The sequence below is a fragment of the Diadema setosum genome, chromosome 10 (assembly GCF_964275005.1).
Source record: "Diadema setosum chromosome 10, eeDiaSeto1, whole genome shotgun sequence".
Taxonomy (NCBI): Eukaryota; Metazoa; Echinodermata; class Echinoidea; order Diadematoida; family Diadematidae; genus Diadema; species Diadema setosum.
The window spans coordinates 7,740,901-7,757,084 of NC_092694.1; the positions used below are offsets into that span (position 1 = coordinate 7,740,901).

The following is a 16,184-nucleotide window of genomic DNA, read 5'->3' on the forward strand; positions in this document are numbered from 1 at the left end:
GAACTCCCAGTACCTGAGCAACAATTAATACCATCAGCTGAGACTCTATTTCTGCGCTGTGTGATCCAGAAATATTGCCTGACCCGGGAGAAGCTGAGTAGCAACCGTGCTGTTGGTGACAAAGTTGCTTTTAAACACTGTCTTGGGACTCGAAAGCTTTGTGTGCGAGTTCCAACATCGAGAAAGACTGGAAAAGCAGAGCCCAAAACTTGTATCAGTCGTCTGCAACGCAGTTGGGGTGTCGTCAACACCGACGTTGGGCAAAGAGGTCCAGCCTGTGGCTTTGCAGACAGACGGGAGATCGAGGGGCTGACTGAGACGACATTGTGCACCGGAGTGAGCAGTCGTCAGGACAAAGTCTGGAACAAGACTACAGCAGGGGACAGCTGGCTGACCCAGAGTGACAGCAGCAACGGTGACCACAAGGAGCCAAGGCCAGTTTACTGATAAGGGGGAGCGAAAGGCTTATCAGAGGGGTAAGTGAGTTTCTCTTAATTAGTCAACTTTAAGGCAAGGCAGAGAGAGTGGACACACTACTGCGATACATTGTATTACCTTTATATTGTATGTGTAGTGAAAAGGTTGCATGTTGATTAGTTAGAAACATGGAGGAAGAGGGTAACCTAAGTCAGTTAAGGATGCAGGAGTTGAGACAAAAATGTGAAGAGTTGGGGCTGTCACATGAAGGGTTGAATAGGAACCAGTTGATCAAAAACATAGAAGAGGCAAAGGAAGAGCAGGCTTCGCCTCTGCCAAGTGCACCAGTCATGAGCACAGATAAGACTACGACCCAAAACACTGCTGCGCGCACTGAGTCTGATACAATGGAAGAAGCACGCATGCAATTTGAACTTGAAAAGATGCGGATGCAGGTGCGCCTTGCTGAATTAGAAAATGCCAAATTGGAAATTGAGCGCAAGGGGACCAATGCAGGGTCTTTTGGTTTAGATGGGGGTATCAGAAGGATGCCGATGTACAAAGAAGGAGAAGATGTTGATGTGTTTCTCCGTGCTTTTGAGAAGATGGCGCAATTAAATGAGTGGCCAAGGGAGGTATGGGCACTACAGCTCGCCCCCTTACTGGCAGGTAGAGCTAGGGAGGCATACTCAAGACTGTCACTTGAAAGTAGTAGAGTGTATGATGAAGTCAAATTAGCCATCTTGCGTAGGTATGACCTCACACCCGAGGCATATAGGGTCAAGTTCAGGGAACTGAAGGTGGATAGGGACGAGACCTATACTGAGTTTTCTGTAAAGCTGACGGACCTTCTCGGGCGGTGGCTCCAGGGGGCGGGGGCTTTAAACGATCTAGACAGACTAAAGGAGGAGATCCTAAAAGAGCAAATGCTAAAACAAGTATCTTTTGACCTAAGGGTGTGGCTCCGAGACCATGAGCCAGATACACTGGGTGACATGGCAAGGCTTGCCGACCAGTATGTCATCAGCAGAAAAGGGGCAGGTAAACCACAGGGACACTGGGGTAAAGCAGGCCCTAATCACTCCCCTAAACCAGGTTGGAATTCGGGATCAGGAGGGGGAAAAGGAGAAAGTAAGCCAAACCCTCAACAGAATAAGAAGCAAAATGAGGATAGGGGTAACTACAGAGCAAAGGTGAGGTGTTACACCTGTGATAAGTTTGGTCATATCGCAGTAAATTGTCCAAATGCCCACAAATCTGAGGTCCAGGCAGAGAAGAAGGGGAATGACAAATCCAAGGAACACGGTCCCACCTATTTCTGTAGACCTGAGCCCCACCCCAAACTAAGACCATACATTAGTGACGCCAGACTGGGGGACAGACATGTACGTTTGCTGCGTGATTCGGGATGCACTCATTCTCTAGCGAGAAGTGATGTTGTAGATCCTACATTCATTATCCCAGGTGAGACAGTGAAAATGAGAGGTCTCTTTAGTAAGAAAGAGGTACCGATTGCACGTGTGCATCTCATTAGTGAGCCATACGGGATCAAGAAATGGATCCGTGTTGGACTGGTAGATGAGATTGAAGTTGATGTTTTGCTTGGAAATGAGGTGCTAGATGAGAATGACCCTGACTTAGACATCCCCGACTATGTGAGTAGAAAAGAGGCAAGCTTAGTGGTAACAAGAAATCAGGCCCGTGAAAAGGAGTTAAAAGAAGAGCAAACTAGAGCAGAAGTGATCAGATCCAAAGTTCAGGTGAGGGACTTGTTCGGGGAGAATGAGCAAGGGGAGGCTGCAGATAGCGGCAATGATGATGATGAGAGAGAGGATGGTGCACATGAGGTGAATGATGAGAATGATGTGCACGATGATGATACAACTGTGGGGACAGGTGAGTCTGATACCACTAGTGACAAGGCAGCAAACGGAGAAGAGCCACAAGGAGAGAAAATACTCCCCACTTACTTAGACATTGGTAGAAAGGAATTGATTCAAGCCCAACAAGATGACCCCTCATTGAAATCAGTATGGGAGAAGGTGGAAAAGAAAGAGGGAAATGAGGGAAGATGTCATTTCTATGTCGAGAATGGGGTACTCATGCGAGAGTGGTCAGGAAACTCTAAATCAGAAAGTAGGGAGGTGTACACGCAAATAGTAGTACCAAAGGGGTATAGAACAAGACTACTGGAGGTTGCCCATGACAACCTAACAGCTGGTCACCTCGGGGTAGGCAAAACACAGCAAAGATTGATGCAGAATTTTTATTGGCCTGGTATTTTCAGAGATGTGGCAGAATTTTGCAAGACTTGTGGTCCGTGCCAAAAGTGTGCAAGCCAGACAAGAGGGATTAGTAGGGCAAAACTAGTCTCGGTGCCAGTCATTGGCAGCCCCTTCAGAAAGATAGCACTTGACATAGTAGGGCCACTGCCTCGTAGTAAGAAGGGAAACAGGTACATTCTTGTTGTGTGTGATTACGCAACCCGGTATCCAGAGGCAGTACCCCTCCCCTCCATTGAGGCGGAGAGAGTGGCAGACGAGCTGATAAGGATCTTTAGTAGAGTAGGGATCCCCCATGAACTCTTGTCAGACCAGGGGTCAAATTTTATGTCCCTACTCATGAAGCAGCTGTGCAGTAGTCTAGGCATTAAACAGATAAGGACCAGCCCCTACCATCCCCAGGCTAATGGCCTAGTTGAAAGATTTAATGCTACCCTGAAAGACATGCTCAAACCCTACACACTGGAGGGAAATGTGACCTGGGATGACCTCATCCCATATGTATTGTTTGCCTATCGGGAGGTTCCCCAAGAATCTACAGGGTTTTCCCCTTTTGAGCTCCTGTATGGACACAGAGTAAGAGGGCCCCTAGATGTGATCAGAGAGGCATGGTTGGGAGAGACAGTGCCAGAGGAAGGGTTAGTATCATATGTGCTAAATTGTAGGGAAAGATTAGCCAACATCACAACAGCTGCCCAAAAGAACCTTGCCCAAGCCCAGAAGAGGCAGAAAGCCTGGTACGACAGGAAAGCCAGGACAAAAGACCTACAAGTAGGCGACAAGGTGTTAGTCCTCCTCCCATCAAGCAGCAACAAGCTGCTAGCCAAATGGCAAGGACCCTATCCTGTGATACAGAAATTGAGTGATGTGAATTACGTAGTTGAGATGGGGGACAAGAGGAAGAAGCATAGAGTATTTCACACAAACATGCTGCGAGTTTGGAGAGAGCGAGAGGAATGTGTGATGTACACGGATGTGGATGATGGAAATGATGACGAGTACCTAGACCAGTTTATAGAGCCACTGACACAAAGAGGGACCTCTAGTGAAGTGGAACTCCCTGACTACCTGACAACACAACAAACCCAACAATTAGGTGACGTCATTCATGACTTTACGGACATCCTAAGTGACAATCCCGGACGGACTGACAGGATTGAACACGACTTAGTGACATCCAATGACCACCCCATTAGGCAAAAGGCCTATCGACTACCTCATGCTGTGAGAGAGACAGTAAAAAGGGAGCTAGATGAAATGCTTGAGGCAGGGGTAATTTCCCATTCAGATTCCCCATATGCGAGTCCCTTAGTAATCGTAAAAAAGAAGGATGGGTCACTAAGACTTTGCGTCGATTACCGAAAGCTTAATCAGGTGACAGAGTTTGACGCCTACCCTATGCCCAACATTGAGGCTATCATTGATGAGTTGGGAAAAGCCAAATTCATGACAACCATAGATCTAACCAAGGGATATTGGCAAGTCCCTCTCACAAAAGAAGCAAGGAAGAAATCTGCTTTCATAACCCCTTTTGGCCTTTTCGAGTTTAATGTCATGCCATTTGGCATGCAAGGCGCGCCAGCAACTTTTCAGAGGTTGGTGGACCAGGTGCTGCGCGGCGTGAATGAATTTGCGACAGCATACATAGATGATATCATCATCTACAGCGAGTCATGGGATGAACATCTTGCTCATGTGCGGGAGGTGCTTGGTAGACTGCGAGCGGCTGGCTTGACAGCAAAACCGAGCAAATGCAAGTTTGCACGAAAAGAGGTATTATACCTTGGCTTTGTTTTGGGTGAGGGATGTGTCAAGCCAGAGCCTGCGAAGATTGACGCAGTTGTGAATTTCCCTCAACCAGTCACAAAAACTGACGTGCGCGCATTTCTAGGACTGACTGGATACTACCGTAAATTCATCCCTAACTACAGCAAAGTGGCAGCCCCACTCTCAGATCTCACTCGCAAGAACGAACCAAGGTTAGTTAGGTGGAACAGCAAGTGCAGTGAAGCACTGGAGGTACTCAAACATGCACTAGTGAAATCCCCTGTGCTTAGAAACCCTGACTTTGAGAAAGAGTTCATTGTACAGGTTGATGCATCTGACAGAGGTATTGGGGCAGTGCTCAGTCAGAAAGATGAGAAAGTGGAAGAGCACCCCATAGCCTACATCAGCAAAAAGTTGCTACCAAGGGAACAAAGGTACGCCACGATTGAGAAGGAATGCCTGGCAATCGTGTGGGCTATCCAAAAGTTTCAGCCGTACCTGTTTGGGAGGAAGTTCCTTGTACAGACAGATCACAATCCACTCCGATGGCTCCATCAGATGCAGAACCATAATGCTAGGTTAATGAGATGGTGTCTGCAGCTGCAGGCTTACCCCATGCGTGTAGAACACAGAAGCGGGGCTAAAAATGGAAATGCGGACGGTCTGTCACGCATGTAAGCTGTGACTATTAGGCAATTATAGCTACTCCTAGTTGTGCGGACTTTGCTCTCTGGTAATAGAATTATGAGAAAATGTATGTTAATGCCTTGTATCTCAGTCATGATAATGATGTTGGTAGAGAACATATAGTCCTGTATAATATGTTAACATCACAAGTTAACCCTCTGCCTTGCTGTTGACTATAAGAGAACTCTCTACCCGAAAACCCCTTTAAAGTACCTAACGATGTGAATTTGAATTTCATCATCACTTGGACACTAAATACCATTCTGGCCAAGAAGAAGGATTCCGTAAGCATGGATGCCACACTAAATATTTGAACGGCTGCAAGATGAACACTAAGAAGTTTAGTGAACATTGTTCCTGTGGCCAGGATTAATTTGTCATCATTCTACACATTGAATAATGCACTATGAATGATGTGAATTTTGTTTAATCACTATCCAAAGAATTATGCACTGAATGTGGAAGGAAAGTGGCGATTCAAATGCTTATACTCGCTCACAGCTGGCTCTCATTTTGCAGGAAGAGATGAATATTTATAATTACCATGTGTATTCTGAGCATTTTCAAGTATGATAATATGATGTGCCAATAACACATATATTGAGCAAGTGCAAAACATGGTTTGAATTTCTGACAGTTCAGTTGGTCAGATGACAAATAATGAATGTGTGTAAATAATTACTTTATGTTTAATTCTTTCAACAGGGAGCAGAATTATCTCTTGGTGTACATGATGAATTTAATGTGACTTTGATGCATAATCATTGGTTAATGGAAATGGGTATATGAAAAAGAATGTTGATCTTTATCATTCCACCCCATTTACATTATCTTAAGGAGGGGGAAGTTTGTGACAGAGCGAGTGGATCAATCCTGTGTCATACATGCACCACAAATTGATGATATTGAATATCAGTCATTTGAAAGGATGACATTTCATTTTACAGCATATAGTTAGTGCATCAATACTGCAGCCGCCATATTGGCTCTATGGGATAAAAGGTGATCATTCAGCAGAAAACTGTCTTCTCCTTTGCAAACCATAATATTAAGGGATACAAAGAAATTGTTGAGTTCGCAAACCATAATATAAAGAAATACAAAGAAGATGTTGAGTCTTTGGAAATTTGTGGAAAGTTTCGGCTGTTTCCCCAGTACAAACTGTTACAATCAAATATATAAGAAATGTTGAGTCTGGGGAAACTTATGGAAAATTTTGGGAAGGGTGCTAGCCCCAGAGAGGAGGGAGAAGCACCACACATATATACATGGGATTTTCCATCATGACCAGCCAGGTGGTAGTGGACAGTCGCTAAGACAAAGTAGAGTGTAGTCTAATGGTCAGCCTGATGGTCACTTTTGAACAGGCATGATCATGGCCTAAAGCCATGTAACCGACAACTGATTGGAGGATGGTTTGCATAAATTATTAAGGGGTGGAGCATGTAAATGCTATTATATTCATTATGTTGTTGCTAGGTGTTGCTAGGTGGTGCTAGACAAAATTTTCCATAGCACCATGTGCTGCACCCTCAGAATCATTATAAATAGAATGATTTTGTTCTTTGAAGTCAGTTGATTCGAGCATTCATGTATTCATCGGTCACTCATTGAGTGGGAGATACCCACTCTCTTATACCGCACCGGAAGACTTGTGAACTTCATCTACAAGACAATAAACGACCATCTTTGTACATATTGTACATCACTGTCTGCTTCGAAGTTCTTCAAAGTGTCATCGTGTGGTTGTTGAGCGTGAAAGGTACGCCAGTGTGCTGAGAATGCGGCATTGCTGAAAACCATCCAGTTACAGGTACACAAAAGAAGGTTTCCTCAGTACAGCCGTTACAATTCATGGTTACACGCCCTCTCTCGACGCAACTATTTTTTTATTTTTTTTTTATTTTGATACGTACTTACAGCTCAGTACAGCATAGTGCATGTACAATGTGTAGTTTGATATTCGAAGCGCATCGTATGAAGGTTTCCCTGCCTCATCGTGTGCTCTGATGCCGCTTCTACATTAATCATTTTGGCATCTGTGGCAGGCTTTGCAAACGGACCGCCATTCAACCTTTCTGGTTTCCACGGAAACTGAAAAAGGGCAGTGTACTATTTTGGCTACGTTGCCACCACTACCCCACCCCCACCCCCTTGCACAACATTGGGCCGATTGGGGGTGGGGATGTGGAATAGTTTGATTACGTTTACATACAACTGACCTTAGCGTCAGTTTTCGATTTTGTTTTGTGCTTCCCGTGTACGAACATAGGAACTGTCGTACGGTCAATCAATGCCTATTTGAGAAGGAATAACAAGAAAACTATTTTCCTCCGACGTCTTAGTTTTCTACATTACTTGTTCCGTTTATTTCAGGTGCAAACAAAGTGGAAACTTAGCACGGATTCCCGATAATAACCGTCTCCCCTCCCCCTCCTTTCAATTGGGTCGTCTTAATTTCCCACCAGTATCAATTTGTAAAACAATACAAGGAACACATATTACACTATACTTGACTACCTTGATTCTTATGACTACTTTTGTTCTTATGTCTCTTTTGTTGCAAATGCATATGTTGTTAGAATATGACATTGTGTTTCGATTATTTGTTGCTAAAAAAGACAAAATGTTATTGCGTAATCATTGTAAATCAGTTATGGGTTTTTTTTTTGGTTCTTTTGAACACGAAATGTAAATAAATTCAAATCAATCAAACTGTAAAGTTTTGGATATCATCCTGGATTTTTTGTTACAAAAACTATATTGCATGGTTTCCCTTACGACATACAAGAATCTGCTTTATCAACAGTTTATGACCTTCACTTATGATGTTACATGTTACGATACGCTTTGTCATTTGCGATTTTGTTTCGGATACATAATTTATCTATTGTGTCGAGTGTTACATCCCAACGCGATTTTAATCTTTGCACGCCATCACCGATGACTTGCGAATGTGCACATGGGAATCACGTGATAATTTACTGGGGGGGGGGGAGCAGAGTGGATGGATGATCATTGAGTATGTAGAATGAACTCTCAGCTAATAATGGAGATCGGATGTGTTGTGTACTATTAAAAGAGCAAGTGTACCACCATTTTCACGTTGGCTGTGATAATCGGTTATAGTCACACAAACATCAGAACGGTAGGAAACTCCACTTCCCCTGCACAACTTTCATCAATCCTATTTCACTAGCTACGTTCGATAATGGATGTCATGGAATACGTTTCGCAATAATTATTGTCCTAAAACAGTGATATAGTAGCAGCTTCAGATTATTATGTCAATCAAATGGGTATACGTCACGAGACCGATACCCACGAATCATACAGCCCACGAGTCATAACAGCCCATGAGTTTGCCACTGAGGAAACAAGGCCCACGAAACCAGCTACATTTATAATCCCCGTGCTGTATTCTGTCGAACTCGTGAGCTGTTTTCACCTAGTTTCGAAATTCATGGGCTTTATTTGACTAGTATGGAGCTCCTGGGCTGTGTGACTCGTGGGTGTCGGTCTCGTGGGATGACCACAGTGGGCTGTATGACTCGTGGGTGTCGGTCTCGTAGGATGACCCCAATCAAATGATACGACGATCTCTTGGTTGTGTGCTGTAAAAGCTATTTTAGTGGAGAGTTGTTGCGAAATCATTGTCCAAGACATAATTAGTAATAATTATATTGAGCACAAGGTAATCGCACAGTTGAGAAGCATCACATTTGTTTGCACACTATGTAGCTGTTCCTTATAGAATAATCGTATAAATCAGTCTTCAGTCCCATCTATAATGACTGGCAAAGAAAGAGCATTTCCGACATTGTTTTGTTAAGTAGTCCAAGGCAGACAACTTGGACAAGGCAAACGAAGAAACTCACACCTGAACCTTAATCCCTCTGAATAATTAATCATCTTTCTTTTATTAATGTGTTATTGCTGTAATTTAGCTTACATTGTGGATATGCTAGCTTCACACAGAAACGTTTTACCAATAGGGGCGCTGTGGCACAGTGGATAAGACTCCCGACTCCCGATCGGAGGACCCGAGTTCGAATCCCAGTGCTTACGTCCTTGGACAAGATGTATTTACCCACTGTGTTCCTCTAGACCCAGGTGTATAGATGGGTACCTGGCAACGCTATACGGTAATAATAATAGCAGGGCCCTCTGATAGAGCAGTGGCAACATTGACGAGGCTACCCTGGTTAAATAAGATCTTATTATTATTATAATAATGATATCAATATTACCATTATTCTTTTTGATATCATAATCGCCGTTATCTGCACTTCTACTATTATAATATTTTGAGGACCTTTGAGTGCTCACGAAGGAGAATAGAACAATCGACAATTCAAGAATTCAGTATTTCCTCTATGAGTTAGAGTTGTTTTGTTTAAAAATAAACACTAAAAATGACACAAACCATGGAAACATCAATGAAATCATGATATCCAGAGTTTTAGTAGGCCTACACCAATATACGACGATCGGGAAAAAAAGAAAGAATTGGAGATGTCATTGGTTTCAACAGATCTTCTTTATGATTGGATAAAGATTAATTCTGTCATTGTGTTGTTGAAAGGTATTATCCGATAATACAATAGTACTATACAACTATACAGGAGGCCTCTATTACATGGCTTGACATTAGCAGTGGTCCAATCCGTGACTGGCACGGGGCCGTTAACATTGATGTCGATCGGGCCACCACATATATCTCTTGGAGGCCTGATCAGCCAACTAAGATTTAAAACGGATTATTATACGTTTCATTTTATTTCCGGCCACTATATTTGTTTGGGCCACCAGCATTTCAGACTTAAAAATGTTGTGGCCCAAATGGGCCAGTAGAGAGGGGAAAATACCATTGTCAAGCCCTGCCTGTATTGGCATATTAGGAATTACTGCATCACAATTATGAGTTGTATGTCACAGGACACGTGAACAAGAACGCTAATGTTTAAGTAAAATATCCTTAGGGTATGGTAACACGTCTGACCGACAAAATATCCGACTTTGCTCTAGAAAACTGGATATTATTACACCGTTTTTGATTTTTTTTTCCATCTACAGATGTGTTTGCTCGCATCATTTTGGTCCACTTCACTTTATCTTGGTGTGGGATTCCTATCCGTGATGAGTTGATTATGAATACGATAAAGGGAGCTTACTGTATGTATAATCAACGGCCATACCTGACAACATTAGAAAATACTTCCTCTTTACGCTTCGAGGTTAAACACATTCTTCAGACTTGTGAAACCTGAAATCTTCTTCTTTGAATAATTATAGTATTATCATTTAAAAGGAAAAAACATCTTCTATCAGGAGAAATGAAACAGAAAGCAAGATATGACATAACTTTGTTCTTTAACTTTTATCGAGGTCATAATGTATACATGGCGTTTTCCTCGACGAAATTCCCCGTATCGTAATATGTAGCTGTGAATCCCGCAGTTTTCTCTTGTCACGCTATTTCCTATACGTCAACGCGTATCTGTTTGCGATAACAAAACACAACATAGGACAAACAAACAAACGGAAAAAAGGAAACTGAATTGCTTCCCATCGCCCATTAAATCGGAGCTACATATTATCTATAAGCGGGAACGCTGAATGAATAACCGGGAGTTCCCTCCAATCATTTCTTTCTATACCGTACAACGTTTGAAACGGAACGCTTTTGAGAGGCATAGCGAGCTTTAAGCAGATCTGCGCCGCGAACGCAAAGACCGCGCAACCTCACGGGTTAAACAAAGGAAACAGCTGTCCCGCGCATGTGCAGAACACTGTTTTTTAATTCATTTTTTTCTTCTTTTTTTTTGCCTGATCAACGTCGTCTTATAGTGTTCGCATCTCAGATCTAAAGCTCGCTATTAATAATTAGGTAATGATAGAGAAAATGATAAAGAAATTTAAGAGTTTAAAGATGGATCTAGTAGTATAATGTGAATTATGAAGTCCATCATTTCTTTCTCTCATTGACACTAATTTGATTTTGCTTCTATTTGAGAGGCTCGTTTGTGAATTCACATGATATTTAAATGATTGCAGATACACTAAATGTTGTATTTTGTATTTTTGCTTTAGAGAGTTCCTGTGACTTTAAAAATATCCTACCAGTCTCGGGATGTGAAGGTTATAGGTTAGGTGCAACTACGAGTACAATAATCTAAAATGAAGAGTTTCATTGCAAAATGGACTACACGCCATTCTTAAACATTCTAAAGTATGTCCATAGTCAGATGGAGCAAAATAAAGCCTTTCTGGTGATACCTCACTTGTAACATAACAAGGAATATTCGAGAAGTAATGATTAAAAATATTCCATATCTTATTTTTATTCTTTTTGTTTTTTACCTGCTTTAATCACAAATATGTTATATATACATATACATATATATATATATATGTATATATATATATATATATATATGTGCGTGTGTGCGTATGTTACTTAATTTTAATGTTTGTCTTAAATCACGCTTTTTTTCTTTAGTTCGGGTATGGTGCATGCATGACCAATGGACGTTGCCTTCAGCTGAGACAAAGGAGCAGATAAGAGAGAAAACAAAAATTGAACAAAAAGAAACGAGAAACGGGCGTTTTATTATAATTTCATGCATTGTTCATCAAACGTAATTCCTCTAAATCTCGCTCATCTCCCCCCCCCCCTTTCTCTCTCTCTCTCTCTCTCTCTCTCTCTCTAAAAAGAGTCAGTGTTTCTATTTAAGATGTGGAGTAAGAAAGATGCAAGGTTATTTTCCCCTGTTGACTATTTTGTATCTTTTTCATAATCCTTTGACTTATTTATATCGTCAGATTCTATCTCGATAATTAAACAAATACCTGGCAATTATTCATCAACAGTTTGGCAGTCTCGTTCAGTCAGTATCTATTATCACAGCTTGGGAGCGGGCTTGGGGAAGGAAGAAAAGAAAAGAAAAAAAAAAAACCTAAACTAAAGGCTTTATGACGCAACAAGTGGCATCCTAATTATACCACAATGCTTAAATCGATCAACTGCTCTGAATTAACGGTAGAACGCAAAGAAGACGTTTTTATTTTTGTTTTTGTTTTTGTTTTTCTCGGTAACTGCAGGTGCATGGTTATGGCATTTCTCTCTCATTTAGTTAATAGCATTTTAACAACTCTGGATGTTACGAAAACCTGATGATACATAGCTAACTCTCAGGCCTCATACACAACAGGCGGGATTTGTCCCCTTTCAACATTTCGGGGATGTGTCATTGCAAGGTATAATGGTAATACAACAGAAGAATACATCTGGAGTATACTCTATAGAAGTTAGAAACAGTCCATCACTATTAATTGTATATGATGTAGATGAGAGTTCTGCAAGATGTTGATTTACCGCACAACATGTTTGTAACATGTGAAACTATATATGTCAGCCTTGAACTTTTACGATGTTTGATTTTAGTATTGGAACCTGTGCTGTTCAGTTCTGCGTGTACGATCTTTCCCATATCAATTACAAACGTCAAATTAAACACTGAGGCAACGTTTCATTATCTCATTCACATTCCTTTGCAGTTTCTCTTCAGCTTTTGTTTTTACAAACACTAAACTCCATGCTTCCAAGAAGGAAACAATTCAGTACCACGCGTAACCCGTAACCCGTAACCCGTAACTATGATGTAGCCATAACAAAATATTTTTAGACTTGTAATGGTTATTGAATTCCATGTATCTTGAAGTAACATCATAGTGTGTGATTAGAAATCGAAAAAGTTCCGAAAAAAAAGAGAATAGACTCAACACATTTAACCTTGCCTATGTTGATGAAATGACCATATCCAGCGAGTCAAACAAAGCATGTACAACTCTTTTTCATGTTGGCAAGGAATTTAAAGTGTAATTCCCCATTGCCTTGAAGTTGACCTTGGTATATTTAAGTCAAAATTGGACATGAAACAAAAGAAGAAGAAGAAAAATAAGAAGCAAGAAAAAGAGGCAGAAGAAGAGGAAGAAGAAAAAACAACAACTGATAGAACTAAGGAATTAACAAGTTTTGTATCTGTTCATTCTATAGTAACGTTGTTCGCAAGCACACATTATTATGTAAGGTATAGCTATTGTCATGATGTCATCAACATAAAGCTCTGCCACTGTTTGTTCACAAAAATAATCATGAGGCCTGTATCATAAAATACATGTTATTGGTGGATGATAAGAACGAATAGGGTTATCAAATCGAGGTCATCCCATGAGACCGACACTACTATCCTCGTACAGTCCACGAGTTCGACATTGGAAAAAAAAAAAATCCATGAGTTCTACACTAGTCAGATAAGCCCTATGAGTTCCATACTCTATTGGGAAACACAGCCCAAGAGTTCGACATTACAACACGAGGATTAATGTGTCGGTCTCGTGGGCTTTGCTTGCTCAGTGTCAGACTCATGGCCTGTATGACTTATGGGCTGTGTAACTCGTGGGCTATATGACTCGTGGGCTGTATGACTCGTGAGCTGTATGATTCTTGGGTGTTGGTCTCGTGACGTGCACCCCATAATTCCAGATGAGATTTTGATGAACCCTCCGGTAGTCCAGCCAAAACGACCATGAACTCGCTGTCGAATATAACTTGCAGTATGTTGGTGATTTTTTTTCCTGTGCAAAAGTTATCGCACACCACACCATGATCAAACGATTCAACTGCACTGGATTAGATATGTTTAATAGAAATCAACGCAGTAGATTCAACCAGAAATCAGCAGTTTAGCTATATGCAGCCAGAACAATAAATTGATAATTGAGTTATATCCGTCTGAGAAATACTAGAAGAGGAGAGGGAGAAGGGGGGTAGGCCCAAATATCTCGCATCGTCTGTCACAGTGTACCCCTTCAGTCCGGATGTATTTCATTGCGACGCTTTAGGATACTCTCCATTCAGGCGAAGACTGAATGAGGCAGCCGCTCGCAATATCCGTCGACGAATGACAGACTGATTGCTTTCAAATAGCTTTAGAATTTAGACCAGTTAACCGTTGCTGTAGATATGCACTTTTTAAAATTTTTCTCGTCCTAATTTTCTTATATATATATATATATATATATATATATATATATACATGTATTTATATATATTTCTTTTTCTTTTTCAATTCAAATATTTTTTTCCACATAAAGTAATACAAAGCAATATACATAACGCTTACATGAGTACATAATATTTTTAAGCAACTTTGAATCACATAAATTTTAACACACGATCGCCACACAATTGACGATATCGATGCCATTTCATCATGATATGGGAATGTGGTGATTTTTTTTTTAATCTTCCAGATGAGATGTTTGAAGAATAACTCTTGGAAACTCGTTGAAAAAAAAAAAACACAATAATTTATTGTTTCTCACTCTGTGCATATCACGTCAAGCACAATTCATCGGGTGCACTGAAAGACTCAGTATATGGTAATACAGTTCTTGTATTCTATTTATTTCATTTTGATTCAGTCCCCATTTGGTATTCTTTCAAAATGCAAAAAAAAAAAAAAAAAACAGATTTCAGGCAGGGACAATAAGAAGAAAAACGATGATAAAATGATAGTAGTAGTAGTGTAGTAGTAGTAGTCGTTGCTGTAGTAATGATGATGATGATGATGATGATAATTATAATAATAATAATGATGATAATAATAATAATAATGATAATGACAATAATAATTATAATAATAATAACAATAATAATAATAATAATAACAATAATAATAATTATTACTATTATTATTATTAATCAATTAATCAGTTGCCCCTACCTAAAAAACAACAACAACAACAAAAAAAAAAACTTATTCAAATCCTCCTGTGCATGTATTCCGTACCGCAATACTGTTTGCCATTTTTACTGTTGTCGTGAACGTTTCCTTTTCTCACTTCTTCTTTTCTTTTCTTTTCTTTTCTTTTCTTTCTTTGTTTGTTTGTTTGTTTTTTTTTTTTTTTGAAATCCGGGGGTGGGGGATGGGGTCAAACTTTTCCCCCTCGGCTAAAGCGTATTTCATGACTCAAAGATCAAACATTGCTAACAATGAATAGGAGCGAGATCAAAAAAAAAAGATATCCGTGCTTTAATATTCAAGACAGAGTCAACATCTCTCCTGAGGCCTCCTCCTCCTCCTCCTCCTCCTCCTCCTCCTCCTCCCCTTTCTCCTCCTCCTCCTCTTTCTCCTCCTCCTCTCTTTCTCTCCTTTCTTCTGCCATTCTTTTTTGTGCCATCTCTTCTCTGTTATTCTTCTTGTGCTTGCCCTTTCTGGTCAAACTTGGCGCGGGGAGTCTCATTCACTTTGCCACGCCAAAATTTTATGTATTAAAAGTAGGAGCAGGATACAGCACGCAGTAGGAAATACGTGTAGTGCTAATGACATAGTGCAATTAAATTCCAGCAAAATAGAGACGATAGCTCCAACTAAAGTTGGACATTTTTGTTCTCAGTTTTAGCAAACTTTTCTTAGCGATCTTCAAACAGATTTTTTTTTTTCAATGAACGACATCCTAATGCATTTAACCTTTGTTGGATATAGAAGAAGTAGTTACATTCGAGAAAAAGAAAGAAAAATGAATAGAATAGAGTTTGACTATGTCATGATAACTGGTCTATTTCTGCATATTATGAACTACTATTTTCGGATGACAATGACAGTCATCCCTTTAAGCCAGTAAGAGTCATCACAACACTACGTCTTTTTTCCCCTTCTTCTTCTCCTTCTTTTTTTTTTTTTTTTTCTCTTCACAGACAGCTTTTGGGCCAGGTAATTCTTGGAACTGTGCCCGCTCGTCAATCAGTGTTTCTTGCCCCCGATTGCCAGCACGCGGACGGGCTGTGACCGCCATATCTGCTGCGAGGTTATCGGGGGCTGGTAGGGTGTCTTCTTGGAGCAATCCGCATACCGCGCTGCCAAATTTGGGGCACACGAATTGACTCGATTTTGAGACTCGCATGATAATCTCACGGCACTGCCATTTGCCGAAGGTCACTTTTGTTTGGGTCATCTTTCTCAT

The 16,184-nt window shown here is 40.8% G+C and overlaps 2 protein-coding genes across 2 annotated transcripts in view; one reads left to right on the forward strand and one right to left on the reverse strand.

Moving 5' to 3' along the window:
- The first annotated feature begins 605 nt into the window (after nt 1-605).
- LOC140233708 (uncharacterized) lies at nt 606-5,144 on the forward strand. Its single transcript, XM_072313808.1, has one exon. It carries the CDS (start codon nt 606-608, stop codon nt 5,142-5,144), a length of 4,539 nt encoding a protein of 1,512 aa, XP_072169909.1.
- Nucleotides 5,145-15,964: 10,820 nt separating this feature from the next.
- The window catches only part of LOC140233709 (uncharacterized), a 38,635-nt gene continuing 38,415 nt past the window's right edge, over nt 15,965-16,184 (reverse strand). Inside the window, exon 15 of the mRNA XM_072313809.1 lies at nt 15,965-16,077. Within this exon, the coding sequence (XP_072169910.1) occupies nt 15,965-16,077 (113 nt within the window). The remainder of the gene's footprint in view (nt 16,078-16,184) is intronic.

What these genes read in the sequence shown, in the direction of transcription:
- LOC140233708 (XM_072313808.1), top strand. Translation starts at nt 606, where the DNA reads ATGGAGGAAGAGGGTAACCTAAGTCAGTTAAGGATGCAGGAGTTGAGA.